This window comes from Colossoma macropomum, unplaced genomic scaffold, assembly GCF_904425465.1.
Source record: "Colossoma macropomum unplaced genomic scaffold, Colossoma_macropomum, whole genome shotgun sequence".
Lineage (NCBI taxonomy): Eukaryota > Metazoa > Chordata > Actinopteri > Characiformes > Serrasalmidae > Colossoma > Colossoma macropomum.
The window spans coordinates 6,469,875-6,495,012 of NW_023494803.1; the positions used below are offsets into that span (position 1 = coordinate 6,469,875).

The following is a 25,138-nucleotide window of genomic DNA, read 5'->3' on the forward strand; positions in this document are numbered from 1 at the left end:
TTTCTATGTATAGGTTTAACCAGTATGGAAGGAAACAAATGATTGTCAGCCAAGCTAAATGCTAGTAGTAAGAAATTTTCATCTCTGCCATTAGCCTTTCAATGTGAGATACAGTTTAGACTAAGATAAGTTACTTAATTGAATTAAGAATTTAGTTTCAAGCCATTAGTAGCAAGTAAATGGAGTATCCTTGATGGCTGGTACACCACACTTTGTTTTCACACTAAACTAGGCATGTCAAACTGGGGATCTTCCAGGCCAAAGTGCTGCGGAGATCAGTGTCTCATCTAACACTCTGAATTCGGTTCATGAAGGGTGCTGAAATCTGCAGTTTTTGGCCTGCGAGGACTGTAGCCTGATACATGTGCACTAAACGGTCTGTGATTGGTCATCTTGTGTGTCAGTCAAATGGCCCTATCCTGTCAAAATTAAAAGCAGGCACTGTCCTCGACTAGTTCACTGCTAGTCTTTTACTCGTACACTAACACTGTTAACAGTATATGGAGCACTTAAACCTCATTCTCATTTAATGTGTCTCTTTTAATCTCTCACCTTTCTCCATGTACTCAGTGATGATGTAGATGGGCTCCTGTGTCACCACAGCAAACAGGCGGACAAGGCGCGGGTGCTGGAGAGTCTTCATCAGGTTGGCTTCAGCCAGGAAGGCCCCGATGGACATGGTGCCTGGCTTCAGGCTCTTAATGGCCACCCTCCGGTTATTATTGTACATGCCTGCACGGAAAGAAGACAGGGAGTGGGTATTATTCCAGAGCCCAGATGCAGTTTAACAGAGATAAATGTCAGTGAGACTTCATGGGACTGTTTATCCCATATTAGAGGTGTAAAAACACATTGCTAAATGTCTGAACCGATTATGATTGATTATAGAAAAATTCAATGAAGGATTCACACACGTTTTTTGGAAAAAAAAAAATTCTGGGAATGTTTTTAAATGTAGATAAAACGCAAACATACTGTTCTTGGTTGAAACATATTTTTTTTCCTTTGGGGAAATGCTCAACATCTTCACAAATCATTCTATCAGTCATTCAAATCTAAAACGCTTTTACTGCTACCGCTACTCTCTTATTCATAGTCAGTAGACACTCTGTAGCCAAATGTTTTTGGACACTCCTCTTATGACAGCGCCATACAACCGCCTAGCAACACCTTAGCAACCACTTGTAATACCAAAGCAAAGGCCTAATGACATGTCAGCAATCACTTGGCATAGCATAGCAACTGCCTAGCAATATCCTAGCAACCACCTGGGATACCGCAGAAACAGCCTAGTGACACGTCAGCAATCACTTGGCAAAGCATAGCAACGGCCTTGCAACACCCTAACAACAACGTGGAATACCATTAGCAGACGCCTAGAAACACCTTCACAACCATCTGGGATACCATAGCAATGGCCTAGCAACACCTCAGCAACCACCTGGGACAGCACAGCAGTGGCCTAGCAACACTTTAGCAACTACCTGGAATAACACAGCAATGGCCTGGCAACAACTTAGCAACCACCTGGGATCTCATAGCAATGGACTAGCAACGTCTCAGCAACCACCTGGGACAGCACAGCAGTGGCCTTGCAACACCTTAGCAGCAACCTGGCCTAGCAATGGCCTTGAAACACCTTAACAGCCACTAAGGATACTATAATAACAGCCTAGCAACACTTTAGCAACTGCCTAACATCCACCAAGCAAATGGAATACCATAGCAAGCTTGTAGCAACACCATAACAACTACCTGGAATTACTATACACCGATCAGGCATAACGTTATGACCACCTCCTTGTTTCTACACTCACTGTCCATTTTATCAGCTCCACTTACTATATAGGTGCACTTTGTAGTTCTACAGTTACAGACTGTAGTCACAGGACGCTGCCCACAGGACGCTGTTGGCTGGATATTTTTGGTTGGTGGACTATTCTCAGTCCAGCAGTGACACTGAGGTGTTTAAAAACTCCAGCAGCACTGCTGTGTCTGATCCACTCATACCAGCACAACACACACTAACACACCACCACCACGTCAGTGTTACTGCAGTGCTGAGAGTGATCCGCCACCCAAATAGTACCTGCTCTGTGAGGGTCCATGGGGGTCCTGACCACTGAAGAACAGGGTAAAAGGGGGCTAACAAAGTATGCAGAGAAACAGATGGACTACAGTCTGTAACTGTAGAACTACAAAGTGCACCTATATAGTAAGTGGAGCTGATAAAATGGACAATGAGTGTAGAAACAAGAAGGTGGTCATAATGTTATGCCTGATCGGTGTATAAACCCAGTTACAATCAGCAGAGCTCTGCAGCTGATTTTGAAGTGTTATTAACTGGCTTTGTCAAGCCTTTAGTTTCCACTACTGTGTAAACAATTTTAAGCACTTTTGTGTTTTTGGAGAATAATTGTAATTGCAGCAAATAGTTGTGAAGTCAAAGATTTACACCCCTGTTAGATATAGAACATTTTTATAAACTTTTCTTTCCAAAAATCATAATACAGCATCTTTTAAAAATTATACTATTGAACAGAAGGCAAAGCTTCCTTTTATATGACAATGAAAGAGGCCTTGTCATTTTATGCAATATTCATTGTCTTTTATGGTGACTGTTGTTGACTCTACTGGGCCTAATATGACTACATTCAGTCTGCCGCTAAGAAGGTCATCGGTCAGTGAGGTTAATGTGTACTCTAGGAGGGGTAGGTTGAAGTGACTGGACTTGTAGTTCAAAGTGGAGTTGTGGTATTTTAGCCTCTGTGGTTCATTCACATAAATGATGTCATGAAACTTGCTAACATCACAACAGTGCAGTGCTGCCATACTGCTGAGGAAAGATCTCACAGCAGCGTAAGTGGCGATAGGCCATGGCCTGGACCCCTTCCCATTCCGCAGTGGTTGTTCCATGTATGTGATATGTTTGTAGTTGTCATCAGAAGAACTGACCCTTGATCTTTACATGTTCGGCCATTCTCTTATGGAGCAATTGATTCGTCTCAAGAGAGTGTTGAGAAAAAATATTCGTGTAATGTCTTTTAGATTATACCACAAGTCCACTTGGCTGCCTCTGGTGTTATTATAACAGATGCTGCCATTGGTTGGGAAGATTTCACGCAACAAGTTGCAGTCATGGAAGAGGTGAAGAAGCTTCCTAAAGTTCCTAAAGTCATCAATGCATTACAGACCGTAGCCCACCCTTTCACCTTCTTCAATGGCCAGGACCCCCCACAGGACCACCACAGAGCAGGTATTATTTGGGTGGTGGATCATTCTCAGCACTGCAGTGACACTGACATGGTGGTCGTGTGTTAGTGTGTGTTGCACTGGTCTGAGTGGATCAGACACAGCGGTGCTGCCAGAGTCTTTAAACACCTCAGCATCACTGCTGGACTGAGAATGGTCCACCAACCAAAAATATCCAGCCAACGGCATCCTGTGACCACTCATGAAGGACTAAAAGTTGACCAGCACAAACTGTGCAGCAACAGATGAGCTACTGTCTCTGACTTTACATCTACAAGGTGGATCAACAAGGTAGGAGTGTTTAATAAAGAGGACAGTAAGTGTTTACAGTGTAATACTTGCTCTGTGGTGGTCCTGTAGGGGCTCCTGACCATTGAAGAACAAAGTAGAAGTGGGCTAACAAAGTGTACAGAGAAACAGATGGACTACAGTCTGTAATTGTAGATCTACAAAGTGCTCCTATATGGTCGGTATAGCTGATAAAATTTACAATGAGTGTAAATACAAGTAAGTATACTTAATGAAGTTGCTAGTTAGTGCATATTAAATAACAAAAACAAAAGTTTCTGAAAAGTTTCAGAAACTCCTGTTTATAGTGGATCTGTAATGCATATTGTAGTGTATTGAGTTTTGTTATTTTTCACTATTTACCAGAGTGTTATCTATCCATAGATCAGTGAACATGTTAGTATAAACACTAAGTTAACATAATAGGTCTGTTCGGCTGCCTGAGGACCAATGCTCATTGAAAGTGGAAGGAATGCTAGCTTTGCTATGATGAGGGTGCCTTCATGTGCCAAAGTATTGAAAAATGCCAAATCAGTTGCTGCAGCAGCCATAACAAGGATGTGGTTAACACTAGCCTGCTAGCCATTGAAGGGTCTACAAACTACATTTTACCTGAACTGTATTTGTTCCCCTCAGGCTCACTTTTCATACTGGTGCACCAACAACATTCCTAATACAGTTTCCACCTTTAGAATCAAACAGGCTGTTTTTGTTACCATGCCTTTAAGACTGATATATGTAAACGAGCTCTGTTCTGATTGGCTGCTCTGTATTGTGCCTCATTCAAATAGTAGTCCAGGCTGAAACACTCCTTATAACTTTGGGGTGAATGGGCGGGGCTAAACTGATGGAGGTGGAATGATCATGCAAATGTTGTGGGTTTTATGACATCACTAATGCAATGTATTCAAAACAGACAGGTTTAGTTTCCATGTATGGGCTTTAACAATGTTTTGAAACTCTAACTACAAGAAAAAACAATACAAAATTAGGCTTTCTATGATTTGCGGCGTTTAAAATGACATGTCCAGCTATATTTAGCTCAGACGCCACATGAGGCTAATTTCCCTGCTCTATTGTCTGTGCTGTCCATGGGACTGGTCAGAGACAATAGGAGAAAAGTCCCATCCACACAGAAATGCTTATGTAGGTTAGTGATAGAATCTGTATAGACATTATCACAACACTGAAGCTTCCTGTCTAGCACTGCATAACACGAGAGGGCTAATAAAAGAACAAAATGACCCATCTACTACTGACCATGGTCAGGGTCATGTTACACCCCTCTGACAATCCATAAATGCCATAAACATCAACAAAGATCATACTGAACGAAGATCTAGGAGTAAAGTCTCAGTACGTGAGACCAAATCTTGATTCAAAGTAAGTTATCTTTTAGCTTAGGTTAGCACATGTATGCTTCGGTTAAACTGTTTGGTGATTGCAGAGATGAATGTAGACTACACTGCTCTAATCTAAACCTAAATCATTTTCATAAAGACCACAGCCGGAAGTTGCTGAATCAGTTACATTTAGCGAGTGCAGTCTTGTAGCATAGCTGCATTTACACCAAAGGTTATGTGTATTTGATTATTCTAGACTTCACTTAGGAGCAGGTTTACTAATGTCTTGCACCATCGCAGACTAAATTTTGCCGTTAAAAAGTGGCTGTGATCAACTAAGCACATGCTTTAAAAAGAACCATTTCATTGCTTCATCAACTATAGCAGAGGTCGGCAACCCAATTGAGTGAAAAAGAGCCATTTTGTTCTTTCAACAAAAATTCAACCACCTTGCTAGTCACAACATTTTATGTCTTGGCTGTAAATATGTCTCAGTATGTGCTAATGTGCTAGTATAGGCTAAAAAATACAATATAAATAAAAACGCAGACTTACTTTGCTCTGCTTTAAGCCTTAGCTGAGCTATAGCTGCTTTTCTCGCATCTCTGGCAGGAAACTGTTACGCAAAAGTGGAATAGTTTCTTGTTAAATGTTTCTCAACATTAGATTTTTTATGAGGCTGAAGTCAGCTTCCCATGCGCCAGCTTCTTGTTAGAATTTCCCTGTTCCACCTTAAATGGTGCCTGAGGTGTCAGAATGTAACTGCTGCACCATTTAAGGTGGAATGGGAAAATTCGAATAAGAAACTGTCGAATGAGAAGTTGACTTCAGTTTTGTGACTTTGTAGTGTTTGACAGTTTCTCGTTGCAGATTAAACATATCAGAAAACCAGCTGAGAGCTTATAAATTCAAATAAGTCAATTTGTCTCCAAATTATCAATGTTCATCTTAAATCTTTGTTATTGCCTTTTCGTTAGCTACTAGCTAGGAGATACTGTTGTCTGCATTGCATTCAGGGTTAAAGGTTAGCGAATTAGCAGATATAGGCTAAATTAACTCCAGTGTCTAAGAAGATTTATTGTTGAAACTGTGTTAGAACAACCAGCAGAGCTTTATTTTACTGAAAATGAACATTGTTTTATTTTTACCGAAAAATTCTGCTGTGGAATCGCAACAGGGGACTACATCACTATCAGTGATCTACTGTTAGGTAGATTCAGTGATATCAATTTAGGTGATAAAGCTGTGGAATGGTTTTGGAATTACCTAGCAGTTAGAACCCAGCGTGTGTATACAGATAGATGTGAATCAAGTATTTCCAAGGGAGTCCCCCAAGGCTCAATGTTAGCCCCTGTGTAATTTTCCATTTTTATAAACAGCATTGAAAAGGACGTGTAAAGAGATACAACAGATGATACATCAGTCTACTCAGTGACCTCTTCTCTGAGCCAGCATACTGACGAGCTACAGATTGCCTTTCAATAGCGACAGGCCTCATTGTATGATCTAAAGGATAGTCTCCTAACACCAAGAAAGCCAAATTCATGATCTTTTCCAGAGCTCATTGTCAGATTCTGCTGGAATTCATACCTTAGGAGGGACAAAATTGAAAGAGTGTCGTCCTACAAGTGCTTAGGCTTCTGGATGGATGATAGGCTCTCTTTTAGAGTGTATAATAAGAACCTAGTGAAGAAACTGAAGGTCAGGCTAAGGTTTTATTATTGTAATAGGACCTGCCTGTATTTAGCAGCTCGGAAAACACTTGCATAAGCTATGTTTTTAAGTTTTTTAGACTATGGGGATATTATTTACATGCATGCCGACTCCTCCGTACTTCACTGCTTATAGTCTCACGTTTCATATCCAAGTCATTGTCCCGTAAACATCACTGTATACTTTATGATCTGGTTTCTTGGCCTTTATTATGCTTATGGAGACAGCAGCACTGGTGTATTTTCATTTGTGAAGCCTTGCTGGGTGAACTTCTTTCTTATCTGTGCAATTTTTTTATTATGTAACAGCTGCTATGATTCTAATGCATCTAAAAAGGCCCAAGATTAGATCTTTCTCCTATTTTGCATCTTAGTCATGAAATAACTTTCAGAAAATACCACATCTTAATAACTAAACTCCACGAGGGAGTTTAAAGCTTTGATAAAAACCGTATAGAGTGTGATTGCTATTCCTTGAATTATGTGTTTTGTACTGTGTATCTGTTGCTCTATTTAAATTGTCCCACGTCTGTTTTGTTACGCTTGATTTTAGAATTCTTGTAACTGGAAACTGTGTGCCGTTTTGGTCAGATCTCCCTTGAAAAAGAGATTTTAATCTCAAGGGACTTCCTGATTAAATAAATAAAAGGCATTGGTTCTATTTAAAGCCATGAGACCTATATAGACCCATTTCATGCTTAAATGGTTCTTTGTGTGGTGAAATTGTTCTTCAGATTGATGGGGAATGTGCTGTATATTGTTCTATATAGAACCTTTTTGAAAATGGTTCTGTATAGCGCCAAAAAGGGGTCTCCTTTCGTTACAACCTTGACGTTGTAACAATAGCAGAACCCTTTTTGGTGCTACACAGAACCACACTTTCCAACTTGTCATCATTTTGGTCTAAAGAGTTAGTGTTTGAACCTGAAACAGACAGATAAGAAGACTTTTTTCTCCTGCTTGGCAGAAAATGTGCCAAACATGTTGCTCTGTTGCTGCACATTTGCGGCTGCGTTCATTTGCATGGAGGTTCTTAGAAGATAACTCACTAACTCAGCCACCCACACCAGCGCAAAGTGTGGGTAGACCGAACACCTCTCATTCACACTGCAGGTAAAGGAGGCCCAAGCTTTCTATCCATTTTGTGTGACAGTGTGAACAGCAAAAACAGTTAATTTGCTGTTTTCAACTTCAATTTGGACCACTTTGGTTTGTTTGCTATCCGGTGTCAACCAGAGGAGGATGGGTTCCCCTTTGGAGTCTTGGTTCCTCCCAAGGTTTCTTCGTCTTCCTCTTAGGGAGTTTTCCTTGCCACTGTCGCCACTGGCAACACTCATGGGGGCTCAGACCCGGATTTTTCTGTAAAGCTGCTTTATGACAACACCTGTTGTAAAAAGCGCTACATAAAAGAACTTTGACTTGACTTGGTACTGAAATCCAATATGTAGCCAATGTGCAGCGTCATATTGGAATTTATGTGACTTTTATGTCAATCCAACTCAATCTTCATCATAATTTTAGTGGGCGGGACCCTTGCAACATCCAAACTCATGTTACTATGGTTACATGTTTCAGAAACAAATAAACACTGAGCTTCCTAACTACAGAAATCAAATTAACAAGGACATAAAGTTAAGAGAAATTAAGAAGTTACCAGAGCTTCACACAGGACAAGTTCCAGTTTATATTGGTGTTTTGCCACTGAGTTGTGCACTTTTTACTAGCATTCTTCTTCACGACAAGTGAACGAAAGAAACTGACCTTCCTTTCTCTGCTTGGTCAGCTTTATCAAGTAAAACAAGCACCGAAACTTAAAGATTTGACTCTTTTTCTCTGAACTTTGTCCAGTTTTGTTGCTATTTATCCTCCAATTTTATTTCGCACTCATTAAAGTTTGACATAGTGTGAAAGGATGGTGGACCAGTGCTCTTCAGCCTGATGTCAGATAGAGATAATGTCGACAAACAACAAAATCGGATCTGGATGAATCAAATCTGGGCCATTTTTACCTGCAGTCTGAATGCAGCCTTAGTAAATCTGCTGCTTATCCAGCCAACGTGAGCCAAAGGTCAAGGATGAACTGCTGAATTGCTAGATAAGACACATTCACAGAATAAGGGATAATCTTTGACTTTTGAGATTAAGGTATCTGGCTTTCTGTGAAATCCCTCTTTTCAGAAGTACCCTCCTGACTTCCCAGGTGTGGCGAGTGTTGACTGTGGCTTTGTGGTAAAAGAGGAAGTTCAGGCTAAGACATGTTTCTCCACCACTGTGGCTGATTCATTCAGTTCCGGCTTCCGCAGCTGACATCCATACAGTCAATTCACTACCAGACAAATGCAGCGGAGGCGTTTGGACGAATGCACAATTGAGGCAGCGTTCTTCATATGAACACATAGACAGGCTGTCTGCCAGGGGCCAGATTAGGTGAAAAAATTTCGTTTTGAATTGGACATCTGTTCTATTGTATACATGACTATTCAGTCATCAGGTTTGGGCTGAATGCGGCCCAGGCTTGAACGAAGGAGCAGGTTGTGCATTTGTGCTGCTGGGTTTCCACGACGGTTAGGCCTGACCAGTTGATAATATGACTTTGTGACTAAAGAGTTGATGTTATAGAGCACAAAATGACTTTATAGCACTTAAGGACAAAAATATAACATTTTTTTTTGTGACAGGAATCTCGTCTTGAGCATCATGCCAGTAGAAAGACGCACAAAACACCCGCAGAGCACTTTATTGAGCAAAAACACAGCACTGCAGGAACTTTCTGCTTTGTAGGCCATGTGGCGCCGCTTCTGGTAGTTAAAAGTCATGCAGTTTGGGATTGAATGCATACAAAGAATCAAAATGAGTAATCACTTTCATAAAACAAAAACAAGGAACGATACTCAACCCTATCCAGGATTGACAAACTAGCAACCAATCAGCTCCCGGCTTCAGTGGGGGGCGCTCATACTGGCCAATCAAATTTCTGAGGAGGCCAGTGCCACCCTAACCAGACATACCACTGCAGCATCCTTCCTAAAGCATGAGTTTCATCAGTGCTTTTGCCCATTGTTGTCCATAGGAGTGAATCTATTACTCAAAGGGGAATTTTTCTAAATTTCTGCATAATTCAGTGGTTGAGCTGTGAAGTCATTCAGAGTGGTTTGATGTAAATCCTTTATTGTAGAGAAAGCTACTGATTTCTTTACAGTGGTGGTGATGGGAACCAGGGGTCACAATGTCTACAAAACAAATATAGCCATATAATTTACTATCCAAAACCACCAGTGAACCTACACGTCTTCTGAGTTTACATATGTAATGCTGATGATGGCAAAATATCCATAAATCTAAAAAAATAAGTGGTCTATTTTGTAGCACCAAACCCTTCAAGTACCTCTCTGCCATTAATTTAAATGATCTAAATAAATGTTCAGGGTATTAAAAAGCATTTCATGTAATAACTTCCTGTGTTTGAGCTTTTAGAGGCGTTAAACTCTTCAGACTTCTGGTTCCTGTCTTGTTTACCCCTGGTTCCTATTATTATACCATTACAATGGTAAATATTATTGAAGTTGATAAGTTTCTCGACGATGCACCATTTCACATCAGACTCCTCTGATTGACTTCATTAGCATCTCACCAGTTGAATTATGCAGAAATTTGGAAAAAATTGGTAGAATATAACAGTGTCCTTGCAGAATATAATATAAATGATTGAGTATTATTAGAAGCGAGCCCAGCTAGTAATTATACTGCCATCAGGGACAAGGTAGTCCATAATTGTTATTGTTTATTGCGATAGTTCTGCATATGATAGTCGTTTGTATGAATTTGCATTATCATCCAAGTTTAGTGGTGCAACACATTTCGAAGCGAACTGTACTCACCCATCCACACCTCTCCGAACTGGCCCTGGCCCAACCTCCTCTCCAGCTTCAGAGACTCTCGTGGCACCTCCCACTCATCTTGCCACCACGGCTTCTGCGGCATTCGCGTCTGACACGGCTTTATCAGCCGCGTGCACAGGCCATCAGCATCTCCTTCAGAGTGGGAGAGAGAGAGAGGGGGAGGAAACAGAGATAAGAGAAAACAGAGTTATGGAAAAAAGAGTTTTGGTGGCAAAGGAGGCATCACACATCCAGGACATTTTCAGCATATGAACAGGTTTAAGGTTCAGCTGACGGGAAACTGACAGAAGTTTCGCTTCTTTTATGACTGTAGCTCAATGCAGAGGTGTAGTTTGCGTATGCATATCCATTATGATTCATGTGAACCCACTGAAAAGCGCACAATGATATATATATGAAAGTGATGTATTTGACCAATACTACCACTGTATGTGAAATTTTGGCACAAAAAAGAAAATAATTAATTAATTCCATCATTTTTTGAAACATTTCTGCATTGTTAAACTGCTAAGATGTAAACAAACTCATTCAGACTGGTATTAATGTGAAATGCACCATTCTAGAGTAGAGATGGATGATATGGCAAAAATATTGTATCACATAGACATTTTCATGATACATTATATACATCACAATGTTAGTTTTTCTAAGATTTGAACAGACAAACAGACATGTAAACAAAAGGCATAATAATAATAATAATAATAATAATAATAATAATCCTACAACGATTTTATTCAAGGTTTTACCATTTTAAAAATAATTTATCCATTAAAACATTATTATACTGCACTCAGAGTGGTGGTGATAGGAACCAGACATCTTCTGCCTCCAAAATCTTTCTCACTGAAAGCTATTACATGAAATGGTTATGAATATGTTGCATGATGTCTAAGACATTGTTGTACAGTCATATTGAGAAAAGGTTTTGTCCTAAAACATATATATTTTAAACATGTTCATTGTGGCGATGTACATGCAGGGAGAGATCTCCAAGGAAAACATTTTGTAGCCTGTGTAATCATAATTTTGGATAGAGACTAAAATAGCTGTATTTGCTATAATACTACATTAGATATATATTAGGTATATTAGGTATATTGGTTCCTATCACCACCACTGTAAAGAAGTCAGTAAGTTACTCTACAATGAAGCATTTCACACCAAACTACTCTAAATTATTTTTTTTTTACATTTCAATGACAGAATTATGCTGAAATTTTGAAAATTCGGTGGAATTCCCCTTTCCTCTTAGAAGGGATATATAAAAAAGCCCAGGACTGAATCTTGAGCTCGGCTCAGTCACAGTATACCTGCTACTTCAGTCTAGATTGCTTCAGTCTGCTTTTGTGTCAGTGCTTTGAGTGTTTGGTGCTGCTTGCCACGTACGGGAGTAATGTCTGACCAGCTCGGACAGTGAGCTGAAGGAGATTTTGCCGGTGATGTAGAAGCCGCCGGCGTCCAGGTTGCGGATTCTGTAGTGCTTGATGACGTCACCCTGCGTGTGGTCCAAATCGCGCACGGACAGAGAGAAACTACCTGTGGAACAGCAGAACTACGCCTTAGATCAATGTGTCATTTGTTGCGATGGCGTGTTGAGTGCTCAACACGGCTTTAGTGAACATTCACATGAATGGTACCAGTCTCTAAAGCCTATATGACCCATTTGTGTCTTACCTGATTCCTGATTGGAATTGTGGCTCAGAAAGTAGACAGTATGATCTCAGTGGTGTGTTTGTGTCCCTCTTACCTGGTGTGGTCTCACTCTCTCGGATCAGGTAGGAGCCTTGCAAGTTTCCTGGAGCCAACAGGTGCCTCATGGCGTCGTTTCTGGAGAGGTTCTTAAAGAACCAGCTGGAACATAAAACCACATCACTTTCATTAACATGCTGACACTGCATGTGTGTGTGCTGTCGCTGATTCTGCAACTGCTATGCTTTTCATACTTGATGTCCTATGCATAGTTTAACTCCTAAAAAAGTCGGTTCTTTAAGGGTTCTTTAGTAAAGGATTGTTATGTTGATATGCTCAGTTTCCTGTAACTGTAAACTGTGTGCTATCTTGGCCAGATCTCCCTCGAAAAAGGGATTTTAATCTTTAACTTCCTGGTTAAATAAAGGTTAAATAAAAAATAAAAGTCATTCTATTTAGAACCATGAGCCCGACATAGAACCATTTGCTACTTAATTGGTTCTTTGCTTGGCAATCTAGTTCTTCAGATTGTTGGAGAACCTTTTTGAAAATGGTTCTATACAGCACCAAAGTGGGTTCTGCTACTGTTATGAAATCAAGTGTGTAACAATAGGGAAACCTTTTTGATGCCAGAACCAAACACAACTCATTGTCCATCAATCTGAAGAGCCATTTCACCATTAAGTGGTTATATATAGAAGTCATGGTTCTAAACAGAGCCACTGCCTTCAATAAAGAACATTTAAAGGTTTTTTTAAGAGTGTACCGTTTAAACACCCATGATGCCAGACATGTGGGTGTGTGTTCTTGAATTAATCTTATTGTTTGGACAAAAAAAAGCAAAAAAAAAACAACTTTCCCAACAATGATAGAAAACGAAAATTCTGCCATTGTGCTGGTCGTGAAACAAAGAACCAAATGATTTCCTTCGGTTACTGAGGTTAACAGCAGGGTTGGGTTTAGGTGTAGGCACAGCTGCCGAAATGCATAGTTCAACACTACCGTGATACAGCGCTCAGCGGAAAACCCCTGAGCAGTTCTTGCGTCTGTGGATTTTTCTCCTCCTCATGTCCCGTTAATGTTATTAATACACTTATTCTAGTATGTACCACAGTTGTGAACTGTTGATACTGTTGGTTCTGTTATTTTACTTGTTATGAATGTTGGATTTCCCCCCCCCCATTCATGAATGAAAATAAGCTAGCTGAAGGCTGAAAGCTACCTGTGGCTGAGGTAACTCAGGTTATAACGCCTCCTAAGGTAAAACAAATGTTGAATAGGGCCTAAGATGACAGACTTTTAACTAATAACTCTAGAACTTGGACCTACCCTCGTAGTTGGCATCTACATCTCTTCTGGTAAGGCATTTAATTCTCCTAAACTAGTAAAAATGATATATTGGTAAATACATTTTTGTCTTTGCAACTTTGTCATACTTTCATATTTAGAGGCCCTCTCCTTCTTCAAAACTGACCTTAAAAGTGTAGTTAACATCTATGTGCTGCAGAAACTTCTCTTCATTCATTCTTTGTTTCCATTCCATTTGACTGTATTTGGCTAATACAATATAGGGGGCCAAGCACTTTTTGTGCTTGCGTTTCCATTGTGAAAACTACCAATAAAAAGCCACTTAAAAAGTGAAAAGAAGAATAGAAGTGTGTCACTTGTTCCATCACCGCAGTGATCACCTTCGTTGCTGAAAAGAGTTCAAAGTGATAAGTGCTCTCAGATTCAGCGAGGAGCTCTGTGCCTTTGTTTGATTGAGCGTACATTTACGTCACACTTTTTCCATCACTGGGGTACCAGTCTTTCCACTATCAGTGAGGGAGGCCTCGAGAAGCCCACGGCTATAGAGATTCCCCCGAGGTTTTACCAGGGTATTTCACAGTTCTCCTTGTGAGGGGGGCCATGACTCACCCCCACATTCTTGTCCTTCTCTAGGGCTGACGTAGGGCTGTCGGCAGGCCATTTGAAAGGGTTTAGAAAGGGTCTTTTTGCTAGTTTGGACCATGCCTTCGAAATATGGTCACAGAACTAAGAGATTATGTGAGACCTCCTCAGTATATGAGGAGGCCAGAGAACTCTGTGAACTTGAGAACGTTTGTTTTAAGCTAAAAGGTTGGACTTTGAGTTGAGTAATATGACAATATTTTATTATATCATGTTAATTTACATCACAATAAGCCACAATGTGCATTTCTGAGCACACTGTGTGATTCACTACAAAGAGGCCTGTTTAATTGGATTTAGTGCACCGCAGTGTGTGAAACATACATAAAATTCATTGTACTGACAGTCTTTGATAGTATTATTGTGGCACTACTGGTTCTTTTCTGGTTTGAAGCATATTTCATGAAAATTCCTTCAAACATAATGCTATGAATGAACTGAGGAACAGGGAGGCGATGTGGTGGTGGTGGTAGTGGGTTGTGAAACCTTGATGAGAAATTTATTGGGTGGGAAATTGGGAGGATCTTCAGGCATGGCCTCCCTCACAACTGCTTTCTGACTAGAAAGTTTTCGATATCAAACCACCCAGAATGTTTTTTCCCTAAAGTTTCTTGCATGGAGGAGCATTAGCTTTGATTAAGACATCTATTGTGCTGCCTTGCCAAGGATTTAAAATGGATTTTAAAGAGCATTTATATGAAGCAATCCTTTCCGAAGCATGCCAGATTCATATGACTCAGATCCGGTTATTGACTTCCAACATACTTGTATGTTTACATTTGAATTTCTAGTGAAAAAAACTGCAAGACGTCCCTCAAAAAGGAGGGCAGATTTTACAGCAGCGGCTACAGGAATCCAGTAACATCATAAAATATAGAGTTATGGAATTGAAAACAGGGGGAGGACCGTGTCTGAAACCCCTCCCCCTTTCAGTCTAACACCCTGTGAATTCCCATCCCTACCTCATGTTTCCTGTGACAAATTTTTCACAGTTCCCACCGCCACCTCATTTCCTCCATTCCTCAATCCTCTATGAATACTATGGCAGTTAAAAAGTGGGGGTCCAGCCTTCAAACTCCAGAACTCCAGCCCAAGTTCTCAGAGTCCTCTCCCTCAGTCTTCCCTCATTCTACCACCATACACTGAAGGCATGCATTAAATACAATCATATGTAAAGGTTTGAATGCCCCTCATCAAATTACATATTTTGTTGATTTTCTAAGTGAAAATAAGTCAACACGTCCTCTACAGGCAACTTAAATACAGTCTTAAAAAGATGGTTTTTAGTGAAGGGAATGGTTCTATACACAGCTTTGAGCTCTATTTTGAACCATTTAATGCTTAAATTATCCTTTGCATGGTTCTCCAGATGGGTAGGGAATGCATTGTATATGGATCCATATAGAACCTTTTTGAAAATGGTTCAAAATATCACTAAAAAGCATTCTTCTGTTGTTATGGTGCCAAGCTTGTATTAATAAACAAACCCTTTGTTATAGAGAACCAAGTTTAAATATAGAACCATATACAGCACCTTCTCCATCAATCTGAAGAACCATTTCACCATGCAGAGAACAATTTAACCCCTTAAAAATCTCAGGCTTATTACATACTAAGCTTATTATTCAGTAACCACAGGGACTTCAGTGCAAACTGGTTGAGCTATTCTTAGATTATAAAAGTGTGTGATGAAACTAAAGGCCCGCTGGTGGGTCTTGGCCATTTAAGGGTTGGGCATGACATCGTTCTATACAAAAACATTTCTAGTACTAAAGAATGCTTGAAGACTTTTTAAGACTGTATGGCATTTTTCAGCAATTTGTAGTGCACAATTTGCATTTATTAGCTTAGTTTAACATATTGGTAAAAATATATAGCATCAAATTGAAAATGTGCCATATTATTTGCACAAGCCTCATTTTAGGTTTTATGGTTTTTCCCTCCAATGTGTTTAATTTGGCAAGAACAGTAACTGTGAATTACAATGTGCAGAAGTGTGTTGGATATTTTCACTTAGACAATCAACAAAAAAAAATCAACAGTCTAGATGAACTGAATCAGGTGTTACATAAGAGCCTGTAAATAAGAAAAAACTGCACTGTATTGACATGACTGTACCGTCTTAAACAAAGTTTGTGAAGGCTTTTAACTTAAGTACAGTGCTTCTGAAATGTTTAAAAAAAAGTCATTTCTCGTTTCCACACTTTGGGCCTAAACGTGGCCAGGCTGCTATGCTGAGCGTCAGTGCGGTAGGCTTAGACTTGGCGCTGTGCTGTGGTGGTGGCTCGCTTTGGTTGCACTTGTTCCTTTTTGCAGACAAGAACTGTTGTATGCGTTGCAGGAAGATGGTCTTTGTGTGTGAGTGGGTGTATTTGAGCATGTGTGTGCGGTGCATGTGTGTGCACTGTAAAAAAAGTCGTTTGTAATTTTGAGTTAATTTAACTGAAGATCCACAAAAGGGGGTCCCACTGATATTACATTTACAAATACAGTCGTATGCATGTCACATGTTGCATGTGTTTTCTAAGGGAAAATGAGTTAACAGATCCTCTACAATTTTTAGCACACAGTTTCTACTTATTAGCTGAGCATAACACATTGGGCAATAAATAAAACATACAATATAAAAGCGCCTTGCTTTTAGACCACGTTATATTTGATTATTTCATGTTAAATTCAGCAAATAAACACTAAAGTGTGCAGAAGTGTGTTCTCTGTAGAGCATATAGTAGTTAAGCTATTTTCACAAAATCAACAAAAATGTGGAATTCGACCAGGGCACCCAAACTTTTGCATATGATTGTATGTGAATGTAAATACATATTAAACATAGGTGCAGTGTCAAACAACCATGCCTAAAATAAATAACTTTGAAAATTAATGAAACCTATACAGCACTTAGAAGACAGCCCACTGTAACATGAAATAAATTAAAAAATCTTCTTAATATGTGAATTCATTTAACATCTTGTGCTTGAAACATCCTTGCTAATGAGGCACTTAACAGGAATTTGCATCTGAATTTCCTGAAGAAGAAGTTCTCGTTCTTTTTCAGTTATTTTCAGAGATATTGTGGGGAGTTCAGCACTGGTACTTAAATTACAGAGTGTTTAGTAAATCAGTGGAATATCCTTAATGTCCTCATCCTGTTCATGTGGATGGTAGTTAACCACATGTTGTGTGTTTGCTAATTCTGTGCTAAAAACGCTTTTGCTCTTTATTCAGCAAAGAAGTCTGTACAAAAGGAGATATAGTTTACGGTTTTAGAAATACAAAAAAAAAACTATAAAAAATAAAGTTTAATTTATTTAATTTAAGTGTTGCATGAGTTAAATGGCACCCCAGCTGTGGAACATCCCTTATAATTAGGCCTGAGAATAGAACAATATTTATTGTTATTGTAATAAATTACATCATATCAATACTGAAAAAACACCTCCACGGAGATTTGATTACAAAGGAAGCTTAATTAGTCCTGTTTAATTGGATTTACTGTGCAAAGTATCTGAAATACTGAATGCAAATAAGTGTATTGATGGTATTTTTTTGATGTGGCACTATTTTATTTGTTCCAATTTATCAGATGTCAGAAAAAAATGTGATATATCGTGTATTGTGTAAACCTCTTGAAGTATTGCGATATTACATTTATCGCCTAGGCAGCCTGGTTACTATATTTTTAAGTTACAACACCAATTTTTACATTGTGTGTGTGTGTACACTCACGGTTCTGTCTCCATGCTGTTGAGTTTGCCCACAAAGTTGCGCGGGATGTAGCCCTGCCGTCCCGTGGACAGAGACTCTGCCATGTACCATTCTGGATCATCTCTGAGGCAAAACAACACAGCACAGTTAGTGTGGTGGCACATAAACACAGGGCCTTACAGTGAATTAACAAATACACTGAAAAACTGAATTTGTAAAAATAAACCCTTTTAAGGCACTGACATCACAGCAATGGGGTAAAATCGATGGGTGGTCTTTGTCATCATTGATCATTCTTTGTCACAAATATTAGCATGTGATGTTTTCTTCTGCTTGTTTTTTCCCCCCTCCACAATTTTCTCCCCAATTTAGGCAAGTCCAAATCCACCCACTAGTTAGGACTCCCCTCATCACACGACACCACCAGCGCTAGGAGGGCAGAAGCTAGCACAGGCTTCCTCCGAGACCCATGAAGCACCACATCTTTTCGAACTGCCGCTAATGGTTTGTTATGTCGGGTAACAGCCGCCTGCATTGGCTAGCATTGCATTTGGTGATGGGATAGAGAGCTACGGATGGCTGTAGCATCACCAGGGCTCAAACTATTGATCTCCTGATGATAGGGCCAACACTTAGATGCTTGTACCACTTGAGAGCCCCAGCTGCTTTGTTTTTAATAGCTTAGGTTCTTGCAAACCGCAAGGAATGAATCACTCAGTTGTTGCTGGGTCAGCTCATATAGGATGTTCAGAAAGAAAAGAAACTCTGTAGGTGGAGGATGGAAACATTAGCACTAATTATTATTATTTATAGTAATAATGAGTCATTATCTAGTCAGAAAAAACTATTGTTCTGCTTTTTTTTGGGATTTCACTGATTACAAGAAACCTTCCCACAAGAAAACACTCTGATTTTAACAATCCCTTTGTGTGGATTGTTAATGGGTGAGATATTTGCTCCTTCAAGCAAATCAAGCTCCACTTTCAAAACACCAAACACTTTCCACTTCCTCCCTGCAGAGAGTAACTTACTCGTTCAGGATCTTCATCTTCTCTCCTTTCTCAAAGCCCAGGTCGTCGCTGTGGGACGGCATATAGCTGTACAAGGCCACCACCAAGTTATCTGCAATACAGATGGGGACCATGAACCACATTAACTGACAAACCTCAATAAACAAAGCAATAAAGATATATTATTTGCGAGAGGCTTCTGAGAGAGGCCTAATCCAGTCTAGAGAGATGTCTAATCCAGGTGAATGAGGGAGATCAAAGTGAGAGAGTTTAATCCAGACTTTAAAAACGTCACTGAATGTGTCTGGCAGCTTCGCTTGTGGTTAGCTTGGGGCTAACGTATTAGCTTGTGGCATTCAGGACACTATAAATTGGACCTAAATTTTGCATTTTGTGAACCGTTACATCTCTATTGAATACTTGCTAGCTAAAGCGTTGCAACAAGAGACAGTTAAAGGGGAACTCTACCAACTTTTCAAAAGGTCCACATGATGTAAACAAAGTCATTCAGAGTGGTTTGGTGTGAAATGCTCCATTCTAAAGAAATGTACTGGGTCAGAACTGTGGTGGTGATAGGAACCAGACGTCTGAAGAGTTTAATGCCTCTAAAAGCTTATTCACAGAAAGTTATTACATGAAATGATTTTAAATATCGCTGTTGTCGGAAGAAAACCTAGTATCACCATTTTTGTCGTTTTTCGGTTTTTGACATAATTTGAAAATACCTGTACATTTTGTGTAAATTTCATGAAGAATGGACCAAAAGAAACGGCCCAAGATTACTTGGAAAAAAGTCTGGTTCCACTGACTTACATTAAAAGTAAATTACGGTTTTTGCTTCTCCTGTAAAGTTACCATTTTGGTGATAAGAGGTTTTCTGACAACAGCAGTGTCTGAGACATTGTTTTATGATAGTTTTATGATAAAGTTTTGCCCTAAAGTGTCTTCTTAATCCATTTGTTTTAATTCATTCATTCATTAATTCATTAATTCACAATGGAGGGGTACATGCAGGGCATTGTGAGGCAAAATAGTCCAAAAAAAGTCCCATATTTTTTTCAGATTTTATACTATTTTAGCATCAACATTACATATGGAAACTCAGAAGGCTTACAGTTTTGAAATGGTTGAATGCATGCTTTAGAACTAAAAAAAAACTACAAAAATAAAGTTTAATTTATAAGACTTGCATGAGTTAAAAGGCACCCCAAGGCATGTGTGGGTTCACTGGTGGTTCTGGAGAGTAAATAAAATGGCTATATTTGTGTTTGTGACCCCTGGTTCCTATCACCACCACTGCAAAGAAATCTGACCCTGTAAGTTTCTCTACAATTAACCGCTTCATATCAAACCACACTGAATGACACTTTGTACACTGCAACGACAGAATTATGCAAAATCTTTGAATAATTGGTGGAATTCACAGTAGAATGTTCACAGTGGTGGTGATAAGAACCAGACGTCTGAAGAGTTTAATGCCTCTAAGCTATGTAATATAATGTTATTACATGAAATGGTTACGCAATATGTTGCCTGATGTCTGAGATATCTTTTTTGAGATGCAATTTTTTGGCCTAAAACTTCTTTTATTCTATTCCTGGTGGAGAGACACATGGAGGGTGTTGTAAGGCAAAATAGTCCCCAAAGAAAACTTGCTTTTTCAGATTTAACACTATTTTACCATCATCAACCACCACCATAAGTAAAAAACACCACTGTAAATAAAAAAGTAATAAAATAAAAATCAGTGGAATTCCCCTTTTAAGAAGTTGATTTTAGGAGAAAAATTTAAATTTGGCACTGTGAATCATCTTAACCCATCTTAAGGCCCTCCAAGCTGAGTAAATAAGCTGCATCTTAGTGTGATGTGCAAGTCTGGTCATGAGCATTGATAACTCAGAACAGAGCCACTTTGGAATACATGCATGATCCAGGTGTTAGGACTATATAATGTAAGTATACAGGGACAATACATAATCCAGATGTGCAAGTGAGTGTGACCTGGTAACGGTGAGGTGGGTGGAGGCGTGTAGTTGGGGTTGAATGGAACTTTGGTATCAATCGACATCTGAAAAACAAAGAAAAAGAGAAAATACAAAAGAGAAAACAGGAGAGAAACAGTCATTATAGGTACAAATTATTCACATAGGGCAAAGTGAGTGGCTTTTGATGTGTGAGGTTTTCCGCACCAGCTGAACCATCGCAATAATCATCGCACTCATCGTTCTATTGTAAAACCAGAAGAACTGAAGCTATTCATCAAAACCGCAGACTGTTTGAAGCACTGTATGAAGAATCTAGCACATGTTGGGTCCTGGTTTCAACATGAAATGCACTAATAGGGGTTATTATTTTAGCATTACCCTCTATCATTCATTTTAATCAGCGCATGACACATTTGCCACGACTATGGCATCACCGAGGAGGGCCTGTTTTTGTTTTTCCCAAAAGCACAGGAGTGTAAAAACCCTCATTAATCATTTTGAACCCTCTCTCTCTATCAGTCTAATGGATCTTAACGCTAAGCAGCTCTGACCTATGCCCAGCAGTCATTTCCTTGAGAGAATGAGGAGCTACTATTCTTTCGAGCAGCTCTTATTAAACATAAGCAACACAACCACCTGAAAAATAGTCCTGTTTCCACTAGAACAAAACAAACTTGACCCTTGTAGTCAGTTTACGGGCTACTGGCCATTTCCTACCGTCTGATCTGCTATCAGAAGCATTCTCCTTTCTGCTGTGATCTAATAGCTGCCTTGATTAAGCTGAGGAAGTGTGGAGGACGTTCACACGGCAGTTGTGATTCGAATGACTGCAAAGACAAAGAGTGGCTTCCTGATCGATTATGTAACACGTTCCGAACAGGGGCTTGAGCTGGCCTGAGAGGGCTGTTGACCCATGACATGACTAGAAATTGAAGTACACTTTAATAAATAAAGTGCCAACTACCATGCCTGCAAATATGTTGGCATTTTGGAGGACAGGGCCTTTAGAGGAAAAAAGGACAACATTAACGTGAATTATACTGTATCTTATTTACAGCAAGCACTCTTAACAAGAGGGACAGTCTAATCATGTTTCAGTGGAGGCCAAACTAGCAGGTGCTAACAATTTTTCTCAAGGCAGCCATCAGTATTAGCTTTACTGCCTGAGCTGGGATTTGAACCCCAACATCCAACACTGAAATGCTACACTATACTATCTAACTACTATGAACCTCATAGTTGCAATTCCATTTAAGACTGGCTTTACATGGTAAAATATTCATGCAACTTTAGTTGCTTGAAACCTGTATGAAACTAAATTGCACTTGAGTTGCATAAATGAAAAGAATCTGCCCTCATTTTAAACCTAGATGCAACAAATTTTGTGAAACAAGTTTCTTTTAACAGCCAACCAAAATGCCAATAAGCCAATGGACAACAAAGAAAGCAGGAGATGCTTTATTGGGTGGTTGAAAAGGAGACACCCCCCATCCCTGCCTCCCGACTGACTCAAAGCACGTTATTTTCCTATACCATGACAAAAAATGGTGAAATTTCTCAAAGCTAACATTTTGGTAACCAGCTGCATTAACTAGTGAGCTAATGCTAACAGCTGTTTACGTGTTTTTTTCTTGTTAGTCTGCTATTATCATAATTTATGTAGCCAGATTATTACAGCTAGGTTTATTTTCTCATCTCTTGATGCCCTTAATTTTATGCAGAGCTCAGATTCATTTGGATCCAAAGGTTGAAAATTATTAGCTCAAGAAGTGATGAAATACTAATTTAGCTGGCTAGTAGAAATTAAACGAGTTGCGTGCAAACTATGTTGAGGGCAACTCACAACATGCAAAAGTTGCATGAAAGTTTCAAGCCAAGAGTCTGATATAAATCCCTGTTTTTAGCACCTCTAGTTGCTAGCATTATGCCTTTTACTGCTAACAGTATGTTTTTTCCGACGTTCAGAATAACCACATTATGGAATATCATGCTTTCTTAAAGAGATAATCAGTGTTTAATGGTGGGATTTCCAGTGCTGTGGTGTTTAGCGCACCCAGGAGATGCTGGAGTTGAATGAGGGTCTGTATCAGAGCCAAAGAGCAATGAAGCTCATGGAACCAACCCATTAGCTCTGTTCCCCAATGGAGGCTAGCCTGGCCATATGAAACACAATTATTATACACACTGAGGAAGAGAGCACCTTACAGTCCGAGAGCAAGGAAAAGTGTCTCAAGCTCCTCCACTGGGGCCTATCCGTGCCTATCAACTCCAAATTTGCTCTTTCTTTGCTTTCCAAACATCTATATCTATAGATAATTCTATGCTATGTACACTCAGCATCCACCATATCAAAAACCCTCCACTTCCACTCTCTGGCCACTTAATGAACTCTATCTACCTTATAGCTCCATTATATAGGTGTGAATTGTAAGTGTGAGAAATCATGTGACCACACAAGCTAAAAAGAACTCCTACGGCTACTTTCATGGTTTGAAATCTGCCCACTTCCACTGTTCTGTTGATACGGAAACGGACAAAGGTGCTCAACCGGCCTACAGGTAGTTCTGGGTTTGGATTTGTAACCACAAAGTGCTGTTTCTTACTGTCTAGAGTCATAACATGAATGAGCATCTCATTCATTCAGTCTGAAAATTGTAACTGATCTGTAATTCATTCATTTTGAGGAGGAACTATGAAAGCTATGTATAGCTAGGTGTGCCTCCTGTGCTCCTGTCAACTATTGGACACAAGTACAGACAAAGTCCAGGCCTGACTTTAGGACAGCATCTACTGTTACCACTGTTGGTAGCTATGCTACATACTTTTGTCAGTTTTTATAGATGTCATACAGTGTCAGAAACCACATAAGCAGCTCTGCTGAGAAAAACAGTACAGACTAGCATGAAGTCCATGCTGGTCTAAGCTGGTTTATGCTGGTTTATGCTAGTTTAGCTGATCACCCAGCATGATCATGCTGGTTAGCCAGCATACCAGCATCCAAAACACAGCGTATGCTGCTTTTGCTGGTGACTATGCTTGTTGGAAGTCTATTAAAGATTACTTAACAACTTCACATGATTTGAGGTAAGACACGCAGTTAGCATGATGCTAATAAGTGAGTCCTAAGCTTCCACTTGTTAGCTGCAACAAGCAACATTTGTCTTGGAGCTCTAGAGCAAAATGAAAGAGGCCAACTTTAGATACCAAACATGTCTTGGCTGATCAACTATATTTTCAGCTATATATAAGGGATTTTTTTTGACTAGATATTCTTTCAAATGAGGATAAGGCGAGTGGCTTTTCCACCATTTTACTCTCTTCATGTACAGAAATCCCCAAATGAAGTGGTGTGCAAATGGAGTCAAATATGTGTGACTCTCTTTTTTTTCTCACACCAACAATGGTTTTGTATACGTGTTTTTTTTTTTGTTTCAGCGTCGCCCCTCTTCCGTTCCCCTTTACTGTGAGATATGCAACCTGCTCTTTCTTCTTTTCCCGCCTGCTCCAAAGCGAGACCACAGAAGCAGCATGTAAGCAAGCAGTCTAAGGCCCTCTTTACACGGCTGTGAGTCCTGGATCACAACAGATTTCTATATATATGGTGCTGTCAACCCAATAGAATTCACCTTTGATGTGTAAAAAGTCGGTGGATGCGAATGTAAACTGCTGTGCGCTGAAGGCCTTATGAGATGGTAGTTCGAGGGAAGAAACCCGAACGGATGTAAGATGCCCCCATCCCCCCACCCACCACCCCAAACTTCAACTGAATGGCTATGGTGTAATTCAGAAGTTTCATCTGGATCGCTGCATTTCTGGGATTTATTGCCATTTTTTTGGGGTCAGTTGATCAAATTTTTTTGTCTTTGGATAACTGTGATCTATGCTTTTATAATAAGCTGCACAAATATTTGATTTGGGGGGAGGAGGATTTTTGAGAGGTACTTCTCTGAAGTGAAAATGTAAGTTTAGACTTCATTTGAAGTGAAAATGTAATTTTAGGGGCAAGACGTCACACCAGACATGGGACAAAAGCCCATCTTTAGCATATCACCTCAAATATATTGTTATTTACTTTTTTATGATTTTCATCATAAAACACAAATTTATTCACTGAAGTTTCACATACAAGTTAGCATTAGCATTACATGCTAGCTATAGTGATTGTTAGCTAGGATTTCAGTTGACCAGTTTTACATTTTTAGCATGTTCAACTAAATGTTGAATGCTGTGGATTTGCTGTTATTGTTATATTTGCATTAATAATAATAATAATAATAATAATAATAATAATAATAATTAATT

At 39.5% G+C, this 25,138-nt stretch overlaps 1 protein-coding gene across 1 annotated transcript in view; it reads right to left on the bottom strand.

Annotated features, from left to right (window-relative positions):
* lck (LCK proto-oncogene, Src family tyrosine kinase) overlaps positions 1-25,138 on the bottom strand; it is a 55,446-nt gene that overhangs the window by 21,428 nt on the left and 8,880 nt on the right. Inside the window, exons 3-9 of the mRNA XM_036593715.1 lie at positions 20,853-20,919; positions 18,873-18,963; positions 17,863-17,964; positions 12,245-12,348; positions 11,884-12,033; positions 10,474-10,626; positions 553-732 (exon numbers count right to left, since the gene is read on the bottom strand). Of these exons, the coding sequence (XP_036449608.1) occupies positions 553-732; positions 10,474-10,626; positions 11,884-12,033; positions 12,245-12,348; positions 17,863-17,964; positions 18,873-18,963; positions 20,853-20,919 (847 nt within the window). The remainder of the gene's footprint in view (positions 1-552; positions 733-10,473; positions 10,627-11,883; positions 12,034-12,244; positions 12,349-17,862; positions 17,965-18,872; positions 18,964-20,852; positions 20,920-25,138) is intronic.